This window comes from Prunus persica, chromosome G1 (assembly GCF_000346465.2).
Source record: "Prunus persica cultivar Lovell chromosome G1, Prunus_persica_NCBIv2, whole genome shotgun sequence".
Classification (NCBI taxonomy): domain Eukaryota; kingdom Viridiplantae; phylum Streptophyta; class Magnoliopsida; order Rosales; family Rosaceae; genus Prunus; species Prunus persica.
Genome location: NC_034009.1, coordinates 31,191,359 through 31,207,405, shown reverse-complemented (window position 1 = coordinate 31,207,405; position 16,047 = coordinate 31,191,359). Strand labels below are relative to the sequence as shown.

The window sequence follows — 16,047 nt, the reverse complement described above, 5'->3', positions numbered from 1 at the left end:
AAATTGCATACCAAACAGGTTATGAAATTTTGAGAAGAGAATCCCACCCCCCCTTCCCCCCCTAAAATTCCTCAACCTAACCCCCAGTCTCACCTTCCCCAACCCTCTTTTGCTCTCTCACCCTCTGTTTTTCTCTCTACATACAACCAACCTTGAGATCCACCATACAACCACTCTAGCCCCAGCTGAGACCCATCCCCCAACCCTTGCCCCCAGACGCAGACCCATCCCATCCCCGGCCCTCCCCACCCACATAATTCAACCCGTAACCACTTGGAGAGAGAGACACAGAGAGAGAGTATTATTTCAAATTAAAAAAAAAATTATTTTATTTTATATTTAATTTTAACTTACAAAATTACCATTTTGCCCTTATATTTAAGGGCAAATTGGATGAAATGTTGCAAATTTAGATGGCAAGGGGGAAATTGGCGAAAAAAAGAAGTTCATATCCTTAATTTTTTTAAAAAAATGTATAAAAGATAAATCGAAAGCTAGATACAAATTCAGGGGACAAATCAATATATAGATGGGTAATTTACTTTTTAAATCTAATTAATTGGCTGTTGTGTTGTGTTACTTACCCAAGGTATAATCCCAATGCTTGACAGAACCGGCAGTCTCCCAATCACCTTCATGTAGCTCAACCCCTTGTATTTTGTCAGAGGAGACGTTAGGAAGTAGGTGCATTATTTGGCTCGCGAATATTTTGTAAAACTTATCAGCAGGCGTGTTTATCTCTACTTCTGTTTCAAGCTTACCAACCAAAGCCATACCTTAATTATGAGATCGATTAAGGAGATAAGCCCAAGGTTAATAGATGGAATTGGCAGAAAACACCCCGAGATAAGCTTAAATAGGAAAAGTTATTTACTAAAGCTACCTGTAGTAGGGGCCCACAGTCTTAGGTTATTGGATGCATTATTTAGTGACAATCCACAACTTGCCCTACATAAAAGTTTAAGTAATAGGGCCGACGACAATCAACACAATAATTTTGTGTGGAAGGAGTCTAAAAATTATGGGCATGCTTCTTGGAAGACTAAATGTCAATTGTCTCAGGATTTACAAAATCTTCAGTGATGTTCAGGTATATTGTTTGGAATGCTTAGATGCTTTCCACCAATTATTTACAATTTCTTTTTGCTTTAAATCCTTGCAAGTGAATCATACAGATATGTCGACTGTCCGGGTGGTCGTTGAGAAATTAAATATGATAAGAAACAATTGAACACACTCCATTGGGATGTTGATCAAGATTTCTCAGCTTGAATTTTCGTTCATTTTGCATTTTCTGGTAACAACACGTGTACACAAACATATTATACAAAACAGAGAAGGAAAAAAAAACATGTAAGCATGATTAACTTTAACTTGCACTTTTTATTATTGCATACGCAGACGGCAGATGGTAAATATACCATACCACACTAGATAACCCTTGTAGTGTAGCTAGTGTGGTCAATGATTAAGGAAATTATCAGTCTCTTCGACGAGAATAACTGCCAACTGGAGCTGGAGATGTGGGTCTGGAACACTGTCGTTCAGCTTTTCATATTGAAGCACCAAATGCACCACGCTGCCTTCATCAGCAATATTGTCAATGTCGCCTGATTTTGGACTAACTTGAAGAGTAATCTTGGGCTTCGTTTGGTTCATGAGAAAGGAGACTTGATGATAAAAAATCAATTGCTTTCTCATGTTTGGTAAGTCCAGGCATGAGAAATCGTTGCCTGACCCATGGGAAAGTAGGGGAGAAAGTGAAGCCATTCTCCCAACTTGGATTTTGTTTTCCCTCCTCATGGGAACGTTTGGAAAAATGAGAGGTTCAAGAGATTTGTAGTCACTCACCGTTGGATGTAAATTCAACGGTTCACTCACTTTTGCACTCCTTTTAAGAAACTTTTTTGAACCATTGGAATAATATCCAACGGTAGGTGACCTCACTACTACATTTTACTATTTGCACAACGACGCAAAATTTGTCCTGCAAACGATTCTTGCGTGACGAAAAAAATCAATCGTAGCGCAAAGGACTGCAGATAATAATTTTATAGTTGAAAACTTGCGCGACGAAAAGATTCGTCGCTCAAAAAATATTAGGGCGACCAAATCTGTGATCGTCGTGCAAAGTTGAGAAGAAAAACCCGAGTTTATTTTATTTGGCGCTAAAACTTGCGCGACGACAAATATCGTCGCGAAAGAAAACCTAGCGCGACGGTAATCATTATTGTCGCGCAAAGTTAGCTAGAAAACCGCGGGTTATTTTATTTGGCGCCAAACACTTGCGCGACGCCAAATGTCGTAGCAAATGAATACTTAGCGCAACGAAAATATATATCGTTGCGTAAGAAAACGTTGGATTTTTTGATTTGGCTCCAAATACTTGCGCAACGGAATTTTTTGTCGTCGCGTAAAGTTTGATGTCGGCACGTTCATGTGCGACGAAAATTGTCTTTTGCACGATGAAATTTTGAGCGACAAAATTTTTTTCCCGTCGTAGAAAAGTCCGATGTTGACATGTATTTGGGTGACAAAATGGACCACTTGCGCGGCGAAAATGATTTTTTGCGTGACGAAATTTTTTTTGCTCAACGAAACCATATTCGTTGCGCAAAATCCTTCTTCTTATAATCTTTTTTTCTACCATTGCATAGGGTTACTTTAAAAAAAAAAAACTCTGCCTCTACCAGACTTCTGCTTCTGCTGGGAGTTCAGTATGTTCATTGGGTAAATATTCCTTGTCGTTAGTTTAAAAGTATTAATGTAAATTCATACTAATGCTATTAATTTCGTTCTCTTTAGGGATATTTGTAATTAGCGATTGGTGGAGAAAGCTTGAGAAGGTATTTTATTCGCTTTATATTTTAAGAATATAAAATTAATAACATTATGTTAAACTTAGTTTGTTATGTTTTTTTTTTTGTGAAATTATATTTATATTATGTTGTTAAATTGTGCGTGACGTAGCACAATGTATTGTGATATACGAAGTTAATTGAAATTAACTTCGTACTTTTTTTTTATTTGTAGTAAAACTTAGTTTCCCGTTCGAAATTAGTTGGATTTCGTGCATGGATGCGTAAAGCAGGACTGCGGTCTAATTAATTCTTGAATTGTCCAATTATTTGGACAGTTTGGGAATGCAAAGTCATGTCACATAATGTAAGGCTACAGGATTAGGTTTCGGTTGTGGAGATTTTGTTGTCATCTCTGTACGTTCTTCGGGTGGTACGTAGGTATTTTATACCTGTGGTACACCTCAAGAACTGTATCGAAATGCTTTCGAAATTCATCCATGTCGAAATCTAATCTTATGTAGCCGTAAATTACATGACATGACTATGCATTCCCGAATGGAATAAGGCCTTTACCGGAGGCATAAGGTGTCATTATGACTTCGTATGAAGTTGTTGTGATTGTTGTGTTGTCATTGTAGTTCCAGAAAATATGAGCAGGAGGTGGATACAGAACCCAAATAGATGCGCAGACGAATACTTGGATGGAATCGATGACTTTATTGAGTTTGCACGTACACACAACCCAGGTACAACTAGAATCCGTTGTCCTTGTAGGAGGTGTAACAACACGTTGTGGGAAACAATTGAAAATGTTGGATTTCATTTAGTAAGGAATGGAATGATTGAGACATATAGCATTTGGTACCTTTATGGGGAACAATTAGACAATGTTTCATCTTCAAATGCCACAAGAGTGGACAATGTTGAACATATTGTGGATCCTAATGAACAAGTCATGAATATTATAAATGATGCTTTTTCATTTGCATCGACCAACATCAATCAAGAAGGGGAAGATGACGTGCCTACCCCAATGGACAGTGCAGAGTTCGAACAATATGAATAACTATTAAAAAATAACAACCAAGAGTATACCCGAGGTGCGAGAGCTTTTTCGTTTTCACGGCCATTGTGGAGCTAATGCACGAAAAAATAAAGTATCGTATGTCGAACCTGTGTTTCGATTACTTTTTGGGAGTTTTCAAGAGAATGCTTCCGACGGACAATTGTTTGCCGAAAGACCATAGACACGTGCAAAAGGTGTTGAATGGTCTTGGACTGGGTTATAAAAAAAAATTCACGCTTGCAAAAACAATTGCATGTTATTCTACAAAGAGTATGAAACATTGGATACATGCCCTATATGCAATGAGTCGAGGTTCAAAATGACATCTCATAGTAGAATAACTAAGATCCCACAAAAAGTCATGCGTTATCTGCCCCTTAAATCTAGGCTACAACGATTGCATATGTCGACGCATACTGCCACAGACATGAGATGACATAAGGAAAAACGGGTAGATGACGATGTGATGCACCATCCTGCACATGGGATGCATGAAAAGAGTTCGATCGAACGTTCCCCGAGTTTGCTGCTGATCCCCGAAATGTTAGATTGAGACTTGCCACTGACGGATTCAGTCCGTATGGGGTTCTAAACCAACACCACAGCACTTGGCCGATTTTTGTATTCCCATATAATTCGCCGCCTTGGAAATGCATGAAAAAAGAGTACATGATGATGACTGTTTTGAAAACTGAGGATCTTGGCAGGTCAATCGATGTTTACTTAAGGCCGTTGGTGGATGAGCTCAAGGATTTATGGACAAACGATATGCGCACGTACGATAAATTCACTGGGAAGATGTTCACTCTACGGGCAGCAATTATGTGGATTGTGAATGATTTTCCCGCATATGCAATGGTTTCTGGGTGGAGCACAAAGGGTTATATGGCATGCCTTGTATGCAAAGAAGATGGACCACATGCTAGTTGGTCCTAGGGGCTCCCTTAAGCCGGCGTCATCAGCATCATCCGTGGGGCAACTTGTTAACGCCAGGCGTCGTCATCGCCCCCCCAGCACGACCTACACAACCTCAACAGACTGTACGGGTGCGTCGGGGTCACAACCAGGTAAAGATTTCCTTGAACTGTAGCTGTTTTGGACCAATATTTTATAGTAGAATTTTTTATTTAACTTTGATTTTATATTTCTTTGCAGCCAAGAAGAACACCCAGGGGCCTTGTCAGTAGTTGAAGACAGCAAAGGTCACCTGGATGACCAACAGTCGTATCAACATCGGATATGACGAGCGGCATCGGGCTGCACCAACGGCGAAATTGCATAGCTCATTGGCCCACGACATTGGTCACGTGGTTCGGACCCATTGCCCGGTGAAATTGAAGTCTTGGAAGGTCATGCCTGACGAGACGAGGATGGAGGTGCGCGAACAGATGTCGGTATGTATCCTATCTTTTAATTGATTTTCCTTCAAACTTTATATATTTATGTTACTTAATGTATGTAATTTATTTATTGCAGGCCAACTACAATTTAGAAAACCTCGACGAGGAGTCATTGGCGTACATCAGCAAACTCTTCGCTGAGAGGTACAAGCAACGGAAGAGTGACTTGCACCACCATTTTCGGGCATTTGATGATCTGCAAGTCGCTCTTCATGAGGGTTGCCCGCAGGAGCTTGAAGGGTGGGAGGATAGTTGGGCGTGGCTCTGCGGTCATTTTCAGGAGGCCAATTATGTGGTATTTTTTTAATATTAAATTCAAAATTATTATATGTTTCTTATTAATGTTTATTTTATATTTTATATTTCCTTTCACTTTCAACTAATACGTTCATTTTTTGTATAACAAAAGAAGGCCCAAGCAAATAAGGGCAATAGGAACAAGAAGACTCTTCTCCACCATTTAGGTTCCAGGCCCTTCTCATATAGGATGGATGCGCCGCGGCGGATAATAATAAAATCTTTTATATTCAATTTTTAATTTGTCATTAATATTAATTTATTTTTTTTCGTACTAACATTTTTCTTCTGTTGTTCAATTCGAGGGGGGGGGGGGGGGGTCCAAATTCCCTGAGATCGACGTCTTTGGCGACGTTTATGTTCGACCTCGGAATGAGTTGGCTGAGTCCCTTTATGTAAGTATTCTTTATTTTTAATTATTATCTTACGCATTCATGTTTCATGGTTATTATATGAATGTTTTAATTAATATTTTATGTTATGTTAAACAGACGACAATAATGGAGAAGAGCCAGTTGGTTCTTCAGGAGTCCGCCTCCCAATTTCCTCCCAATACTCCGCTCGAGTTTGTGGATCCTCCACAGAATGCAGGGTTTCATATCCTAACCGAGACCTTGGATCATACTCTCGGGTGGAGGCTAGGGACATATTGTCGAGGGATGGAGAATGCTCGACGACGGGAATCTAGAGCCCGTTCATCATCGCAGTCAAACAATCAGGTGACTACTTTGACGGCAGAGGTGGCCGAGTTGCATTTGGAAGACGACCACGTTGATTTTCAAATTCTTTTTGATTAGTTTTTTCCTTTTTTTAATTACATTTGAAACATTGCTCTAGTACTGAATACATTTATATTATTTTTACAAATATTTTTTTCTCTTCATTATATTTTTTTTATTGCAATTTTATTTTATTACCAAAAAAAAAAACCAAATTTATTTTTTTTACAAAATAAAAAAACCGTCAAAATGTAACCCAAAAAAAAAATCAAAACAAAAAAAAGGTCAAAATCAATTTTAAAAAATAATATTTATTTTTTGCTCCATGAAATACTTTTCGTCGGCAATTCACTTTTTACAAAAATAAAAAACGGAAAAATAAATTTGGAAAAAAATTATTTTACTTTTGTGCGACGAAATATTTCGTCGCGCGAAAATTGAAATGCGACTAAGGGATTTTCATCGCTCCAAACACTTCATCGTGCAAATGTTTGAGGCACGACGTTTTTCCTCGTCCTTGCATTTTAGTGCGACACATGGCCACCGTCGTGCTCTGTTATTGCGACGAAGGTTTAATCGTCGTGCAAAGTTTTGTGCAACAAAAAACTGTTTCGTCTCGAAATTTTTTGTGGGACGAAGGTCAACCGTCGCTCAAGTTTTTGCGACCAAGCAATAATATTTGTCGACAAAATCTTTCTTCACGATCTTTGCGTGACGGATTTTGTGCGATGAAGTTTCTGTCCCGCTAAATTTTGTGTGACTGAAATGTTTTTTGCATGACGAAATTGATTTCGTCGCGCAAATAGTAAAATGTCATAGTGTCACAATCTCTTGGACTCCTGTGGTTCAAGAGATCGGGACTGTTACAATATATCATTAAATGAATTCTTTTTTATTTGATTTAATATGAGTATAATTGAAAATTTATATAAACTTTGTTTTCCATTCATACTCAAAACAAATATGAGAAATGAAATAAAGTGATATTTCCCGGTTACTTTCCCAGCATTATCAAACATGAGAAATGAATATTTCATTTTCCATCCCTTGGGACATGACATAATAAATAATTTTCCCTCAAATTCATTCCGTGAACCAAACAAGGGCCTTGAAGCTCTTGTAATGATCCAGAGGGTTTCCTTCATGATCAAGGACTGTAAAAGTCACCGAATGAGTTTCGTCGTCTATGGCTTCAGTTTACTCCTCGGAAAAGGTAGCTTTTCGCATCTTATTTTTGTGATGCTCATCCTAATATAATATATACTTTGTTGTTTGTTTATTTACTTTATATTATTTTGACTATTTCAAAAATGCCCTGCTACACCTACTAATAAATTACATATTGATTACCCTTTCTTCCTCCTTCAGCTTGGGAAAAACTTGTAACTAAATCCACTTCGCTTTTTACCGTATCTCCGTTTTTACAACAAACACGAAGTTTGAAATTTAGTAGTTTAAAAAAAAAAAAAAAAAAAACAAAAAAATTCCAAGAGCTCCTTCCTCTCCTAGAAGCATAATAAAACAGTATGACAACGTTCGAGTTCTAGGAATTCTAATCAGTTAAGGATTTAGTTAGTTCGTTTAGAAACTAAATTGGCTCATTGTTAGTTAGTTCGCATATAAATACATTCAAACTGTGCAATCACTCCGTCAAATCAAGCAAATAATATCGCTTAGTTGCAATTTAAGAAAGAAACCGCAGCGAAACAGAAGATGATCCAGGACGACAACGACGTTTTGGAGCCGCCGATCAATTTCTCGACGGTGGACGAGGGCATTTTCAGATCGGGCTTCCCTCAGCCGCCCAATTTCCCATTCCTCAAAACCCTTCAACTCCGATCCATCATATATCTGTGCCCCGAGCCCTACCCGGAGGAGAATCTGGAGTTTCTTCGGTCTCAAAACATCCAGCTGTTCCAATTCGGAATCGAGGGGAAGAAGAAGGCTTCTTCTTCGGCTGCATCGTCGATCCCCAAGCAGACGATCTTGGAGGCTCTGAAGGTGTTGATCGACGTGAGGAACCATCCGGTGTTGATCCACTGCAAACGTGGCAAGCATCGGACGGGTTGTCTCGTGGGTGTGCTGAGGAAATTTCAGAATTGGTGCTTGGCTTCGGTGTTTGAGGAGTACCAGAGATTCGCGGGCGCGAAATCTAGGACGACCGATTTGAGATTTATTGAGACGTTTGACGTGGTGGGGCTGAGGGACTGCCTGTACGGCATCATCCACCATTACTATCGACTAGCCTACTACGCTTCCAAGAAGAGGCGCTTGTTATTGTACACACAAGCACAACAAGACATGCAAACCTATCGACATTATAAACCCTAAATCCTAACCCTTTATTTGGATGAAGAAAAATAACTCAAAATTTAGCTAAAATTCGGAAATTTAAGAGAAGAAATTAACAATTCCCTTGTTTGGCAACTTAGGAGCGGAATCTATTTAATGATGCGCATAAAAAAATCATGAAAATTAGGACATCAAATTCTCGAATTTAATTTACACCAAAATAAACATCATTTCACAATTTCTATAGAGCCATTTATAAAATTTGATATACATAAATTCAAACACTGAAATCATCAATTGCCAAAAATTAAAATGATAAAAATATAAATTCAGTCATTTTAGAATTTTATATAATTTTTAGCACACGCATTAATTCCCAAATTTGACAAACTTCAAATTCATTCCCTCTCATGGTGGGGTCCCACTCTCATTCTTTTCTTTCCTTTTTTCTTTCTTTAATGGGGCCTTTTTTGTTTGTTTTGTTTGTATTCATCCCTCGTCTTTTTCTTCTAATTTTATTTACATTTCAGGTTTTCAAACTAGGATTTAATTTTGCTCCAATTCAAGCATTAAAGTAAGAATTAATTAGTGTCTAGGGAGGTTAGTTTAAAACTTCAATTCAGCCCAGCCCCATTTCAATCATGAACCCCATGTAATTAACTACGCGCATTTAAGAGTACTAACACAATACAATAGAGCAATTTATTAATCTGGAAGATTATCCATGTGAAACTTGCTCACACAAGCAAGATAACACTAATACATCCAATAATCCAATTCATGCTTGACCATAAAATTCAAGATACACACGGAAACGATGAAGAACAAGGCTAGCTAGCTAGCTCTCAATATAATAATATCATTCATAGTTTCTAATTAATAAACTTTTTTATTCTTCTTTATATATATAATATATATTAATCTTGGTTGGTACGTTTATTCTTTAAGAAGATGGGCATCCATATCATGAACAACATTGATCGCAAAGCGAAGATACTTATGTGGAGGTGGATCGTTGTCATTAAGTTTTCCATAATGTATAGTAATTTTCACCAGACCTCCTCCTCCACTTTTTGGAGTGACCTGAAAAATGATCTTATAGCTTCTGTATTGCTCCAGCACATGTCCCTCCAAAGCGGTAAAACTGACCCACTTGTTTGCTTCATCTATTTCCACCTTTTCCTTGAAGATCTCAACATTTCCATCTACACACGAGGCCACGCAGAAGAGAAAGTAAGTAGACAGTTCGGTTTTCTTCATGATTTTTGTTAAAATTGAATCAAACTAAATTATTATATTGTTATTGGTTCAGCTGTGGTTTTGAAGTGAAACCGATCCAATCTGGACCGTGTCCACTCCTAATGTCAAACCATGAATATATGCAAAAAGAAAAAAAAAAAAACATTCCAACTAAATATTTCATTTGCAACGAGTAAACACAGTAAAAGTTATACAATTTGAAAAATTGAGAATTAAAAAGTAAAATCAACATATGTGTTGGCGTCATTACGTCGCGGTTGGACTTATTACCTGCGGTGTATGTCCAAAGCTTGATGGAACCAGAAGTTTCCCAGTCACCTTCATGAACTACAACATCGTGTACATGATCAGAGGAGGCCTTGGGAAAGGCGTGGTGCTGGTTGCTGAAGACCTTGTACAATTTGTCAGCGTTGGATTTGATCTCTACCTCAGCCTCCACAGTCTCCAGCTTGTAACTATTATTATTACCACCTCCACTCAAAGCCATTTTCTTTAAGCAAAGTATTATTACATATGCTCTCTGTCTGAATATGCCCGTGGACCGGTGGTGTGCTGCTATTAGCTAGGTTTGGCTTCCATTTCTTATATAGAGTGCCCAGGCCAATTATAACATTCTATCTCTACGAAGGCAGTTGGATGGAATTAATTGCCATCAACTTTATGTGGCTAGCACTATAACAACGTTTTGAAATGATAATCAAGTGTGGCAAAAGGAAGGACACACATGTGAATATGCATCTTGCACATGGCATATCTACCAATAATAGTTTTTTATTTTATTATACAAGCGATATTGGAACATGGGAAATCGAATATAGGACCTCAGGTATAGGAACTCTTAACCACTTAAGCTACAAGCCTCTTGTAGATTTATTATTATTATTAATTTATCTATAATAGTATACCAGTCAATTAATATTCGAGCTAATGAACTTTTTTTTTGAGAGAAACATGATAATTGTATTCATAAATTAAGCACAAAGACCATAAGCCACACAAGGCCAAATACAAATGCCCACAAAGAGGTAATACAAATATGAAAGCATAGTAACTATATAGGATTAATTTAGATACTGACCACAAAAGGCCAGATAAATTTTAGCATAAAAGCCGAATGCCTGAACAAAGTAGGCATGAATCACACCAATACAACTACAACTTTTAACTCTCACAAGTACAAAGTACAAGTAGAGATTAGAAAATAATTAGACACCCAACTCACAAGGAGTTGATGCGATTATTACAAAATAAAAAAACTACAAACAAACAACCAAAAACCACCGTTGTTGCCACTGTTGTGAATTTTAGACAACCTGAAAAAATAGAGATTATAAAGATTAGTCTAAACACAAATTATACTGGCAAATCTGAGGTCATCCCCACGAGGATTGAGTTCAACTTCCAATTAGTCTAACCTAATTTACTTCACAAAATACTTTAACTACTCTAATTATATAAATAAGAAATTAAATGCATAACAAACTCACGTAAACACAAAAGGAGTTTTTGACAAAATGATTTAATTAACAATGAAATTAAAAGACAAAATAAGTAGAAAGTCACGAAACACAAGGATGAGAAATTCAAATTGATAAAAGCACTAGGACAATGAATTCACCACTAGTAATCCGATCTAGCCTTTTATTCACCTACCTATTAACTAACCATTTGATGTCGCCACTTAGTTTTCCTTTTTCATAAATTACCTATGGTATTTAGGCTAACTCTAATATTCCTACATGCAATTCGCCTATGATATTTAGGTCAAATATCAACACATAGAAACTCATTAAAATTAGTGAAAACCTCCAACAAGCATGTAAACCCTAGGAGTATGGTGTTTACCCTAGACGAATTACAAATCCTAATCACAAGAAGCAAGCCTCAAATTAAGCATGGTATTTACTCTAATTTGCATATGATTAACTCAATTAAAAGTCTAGATGATGATCAAGCATCAAGATAATTAATCAAGTTATTAAGCACAATGATTAAGAATCCAACATCAAATGGCAATCAATAGATAGGTAAAATAAGAAAACTAGATTATCATACTAGGGCAACATCATGCCCTAGCAAAAGAAAATTTATTAAGCACAATGATTAAGAATCCAACATCAAACGGCAATCAATATATAGGTAAAATAAGAAAACTAGATTATCATACTAGGGCAACATCATGCCCTAGCAAAAGAAAATTAATTACACATAATCATAGAATTCAACAAAAACAAAAACATAAGGAAGAAACAATAAACCTTAGCCAATTGCGGTACTCTTCTTGCATCTCCAATTTCTTCTAGTGATAAGTCCATAAATTTACACATTTATGTACTCTTTATACTTAGTTTTTGTAGGAGAATTTGAATTAAAAAGGACTTATTACTTTATTTTCTCAATTTTTCAGTTTTCCAGAGCAAGTAATTTGTTTTTAACGGAAATACGACTTTTTGGTGGAGTTTTAGTACGAGACTAGTTAGATGAAAGCTAAGATCTTGAAGATGATTGTGGAATTTTTCTAGAATTTTCGGAGCAGCCAATGAGAGCAGTCTTTGAAGTTAAGTCATCATAAGATGCAATCCTGTCAAAACTGTGCTGCTATGGAAGAATGACTATTTGAAGACTTTCCTAATTTTTTCTCAAGGCATGCAATATATAGCTAGAAAGATAAGACAAAAATCTACAATTTATATATTTTTCCTGAATTTTCTTGGAGGGGGAACAACCCCAAACGTGCGAGCAAAGTAACTGACGTGTTATCCCAGTCACAGTAGGAAGAGGAGTCAATTACTTACCCATTTTGGATTTATGTTTTAATTAGGTTTTTCTTTATTCTTGGGTTGCTGTAAAAGCCCAGCTAGGGAGGAATAGATATGTGGTGTTTTATTTAAGCATGAGAAACAATTCTTTAGGAGATACGCAAAGACTATGAGAAATTAGAGACACCGGAAGAGTACCACAATTGGTTAAGTTTGATTGTTTCTTACTTATGTTTTTGCTTATGTCGAATCATATGATTATGTTTAACTAATTTTCTTTTGCTACGACATAATGTAGCCCTAGTATGATAATCTAGTTTTCTTATTTTACCTATCTATTGATTGGCGTTTGATGTTGGATTCTTAATCATTGTGCTTAATAACTTGGTTGATTATCTTGATGCTTGATCACCATCTAGACTTTTAATTGAGTTAATCGGATGCAAATTAGAGTAAATACCATACTTAATTTGAGGTTTGCTTCTTGTGATTAGGATTTGTAATTCGTCTAAGATAAATACCATACTCCTAGGGTTTACATGTTTGTTCGAGGTTTTCATTGATTTTCATGAGTTTCTATGTGTTGATATTTGACCTAAATACCATAGGCGAATTGTATGTGGGAATATACGAGTTAGCCTAAATACTATAGGTAATTCATGAAAAAGGAAAACTAAGCGGCAAAATCAAATGGTTAGTTAATAGGTAGGTGAATAAAAGGCTAGACCGGATTACTAGTGGTGAATTCATTGTCCTATTGCTTCTATCAATTTGGCTTTCTCATTCTTGTGTTTCCTGTCTTCCTACTTGTTTTTTCTTTTAATTTCGTTGGTAATTAAATCATTCTTTTAAAAATTCCTTTTGTGTTTACATGAGTATGCTACGTGTTTAATTTCTTATTTATATAATTAGGGTAGTTAAAGTATTTTGTGAAGTAAATTAGGTTAGACTAATTGATAGTTGAACTCAATCCTCGTGGGAATGACCTCGTAATTGCCATACTATATTACGATTGACCTTGTACACTTGCGAATATAATTTTGTTCAGACTAATCTTTATAATCTCCATTTTTCAGGTATTTACTCTAATTTGCATTTGATTAACTCAATTAAAAGTCTAGATGGTGATCAAACATCAAGATAATCAAAGCACAATAATTAAGAATCCAACATCAAACGGCAATCAATAGATAGGTAAAATAAGAAAACTAGATTATCATACTAGGGCAACATCATGCCCTAGCAAATGAAAATTAGTTACACATAATCATAGAATTCAACATAAACAAAAACATAAGGAAGAAACAATAAACCTTAGCCAATTGCGGTACTCTTCCAGCATCTCCAATTTCTCCTAGTCTTTGCTTCCTCCTAAAGAAGTTGTTTCTCATGCTTAAATAAAACATCACACGTCTGTTCCTACCCTAACTGGGCTTTTACAACAGCCCAAAAATAAAGAAAAATCTAATTAAAACATAAATCCAAAATGGGTAAGTACAAAATGGGTAAGTAATTCACTCATCTTCTTACTTTTACTAGGATAACACACTAATTAGTTTGCACTCGCGTTTGAAATCATTCATACTCCAAGAAAATTGGAAATAAATATGTAACTTGTAGGTCTTTCTCTTATCTTTCCAGCCATATATCATACGCCTTGAGAAAAAAAATAAAAAAAGTCTTCAAATAATCATTCTTCCATAGCAACATAGTTTTGACTGGACTGCAATTTATGCTGACTTAACTTCAAAGACTGCTCTCATTGGTTGCTCCGAAAATTCTAGAAAAATTCCACAATCATCTTCAAGATCTTAGCTTTCATTTCCAATTGGTCTTATACTAAAACTCCACCAAAAAGTTATATTTTCGTTGAAAACCAATTACTTGCTCCAGAAAGCTGAAAATTGAGAAAATAAAGTAATAAGTCCTTTTTCAATCAAATTCTCTTACAAAAACTAAGTATAAAGAGTACATAAATGTGTAAATTTATGGACTTATCAGCCATCACCACCACAGACGTCGTGACCACCTTGGACATAGAGAACATCACTGAGATTGCAGACAGTCACCTTACAACTAAAACAGCGACCAACAAAACCACAAATCCAAGAAGATCTAGACACAAGTAACCTCCCCACAATTAAAACCCCAAATCCAGTAGATGGGGAAGGGGAAAATAAGTGGAGAGGTAAGGAAGAGAGAGAGAGAGAGAGAGAGAGAGAGAGAGAGAGAGAGAGAGAGAGAGAGAGAGAGGAGGAGGAGGAGGAGGAGGAGTGGCTTCCTCCTCCCCACTCCCCGGAACACAACAAAAGAGGTTTGAGAGAGAGAATTAAGGGAGGCTAGAGTTTTCTCAATTAGGTTTTTCTGGTAGTTTCGAGCAAATGAACTTTAAGAAAGTAGAAACCTTAGTATTTACTGCATTTGGTTCATGGGGAAAGGAGCATGGGAATGAGAAATTATTTACCTTCCCATGTTTGGTAAGTCCAGGCTTGGAAAAATAGAGGGGAAAATAAAACCTTCCATTTATGTTGGGTTTCATTTTCCATCCTCATGGGAAACCAAGACAAGCATTAAATACAACTTTTTATGACCAATTACCACAATTAACAATTAAAAATACCATGGCAAAATTAATTACACTTTTTAATATATATATATATATATATAATTTTTGATTTAGGGATATAATTGAAAAACTAAACAAAATGTATTTTCAATTCATACACTAACCACACATAGGAAATGAAATAAAATAATATTTTCTAGTTATTTTTTCAACATTATATCAAACATAGAAAATAAATCTTCGATTTCCTTTTCCATGAAAAACTACATATAGAAATTGATTTCTCATCAATTCATTTCCATGAACCAAAACACAGAGTGAGTACTCCACTAATGAACTTGAATCGGGTCATGATCGAGTCTACTGCCCATCCTTTGTTCAGTCAATTTCAAGAAACATCTGGTGGGGCATTCCTATCCAACCAGCCAAATCCCCAAGGGGTAATGATCCGCGGCCGCCATGAGATTTTCATGCAAAACTTGACATGGCGGTGTGCAAAATATGACAAACAATTCTCAAAAGTTGTGGTCTTTCTCGATGCCAGCAGCATGGGTGGAGCAAATAATTGCACTAGATGAAAAGTACTGCAAACCAAGCGGGCCATATTGGAAGATACATCAATAATTCAGCTTTGCCCTTCGTAGCAAATTTGAGTGATAAATTGTATGGTTAAGTAGAAATTGTTGGCGTGACTTGTGGATATTGACTTACTTTCCTTACACACCAAGAATTCCTATTATAATTGTAATTGATTTACTTTAATTTCTGATTTCCTACTGCAAATAGATTTAGGAATTTATTATTTACTTGCCTATTTAGGTTTCGTTGTATTATAAATATGACCTCCTACAAGGAGAAGAATACACAGAAAATTCCCACAAACAAAC

At 36.3% G+C, this 16,047-nt stretch overlaps 3 protein-coding genes across 3 annotated transcripts in view; 1 reads left to right on the top strand and 2 right to left on the bottom strand.

The window, feature by feature from the left end:
- LOC18791960 (MLP-like protein 34) overlaps window positions 1-806 on the bottom strand; it is a 3,921-nt gene extending 3,115 nt beyond the window's left edge. The window contains exon 1 of the mRNA XM_020557045.1: window positions 585-806. Coding sequence (XP_020412634.1) covers window positions 585-774 — 190 coding nt within the window. The 5' untranslated portion in view covers window positions 775-806. The remainder of the gene's footprint in view (window positions 1-584) is intronic.
- On the top strand, window positions 7,453-8,614 carry LOC18792324 (probable tyrosine-protein phosphatase At1g05000). Its single transcript, XM_007224130.2, has one exon. The coding sequence runs from the start codon at window positions 7,997-7,999 to the stop codon at window positions 8,612-8,614; it is 618 nt and encodes a 205-aa protein (XP_007224192.1). The 5' UTR covers window positions 7,453-7,996.
- On the bottom strand, window positions 9,245-10,404 carry LOC18793840 (MLP-like protein 328). Its single transcript, XM_007225905.2, has 2 exons — window positions 10,106-10,404; window positions 9,245-9,780 (listed from the first exon to the last, which is right to left on the bottom strand). Exons 1-2 carry the CDS (start codon window positions 10,320-10,322, stop codon window positions 9,512-9,514), a joined length of 486 nt encoding a protein of 161 aa, XP_007225967.1. The 5' UTR covers window positions 10,323-10,404; the 3' UTR covers window positions 9,245-9,511.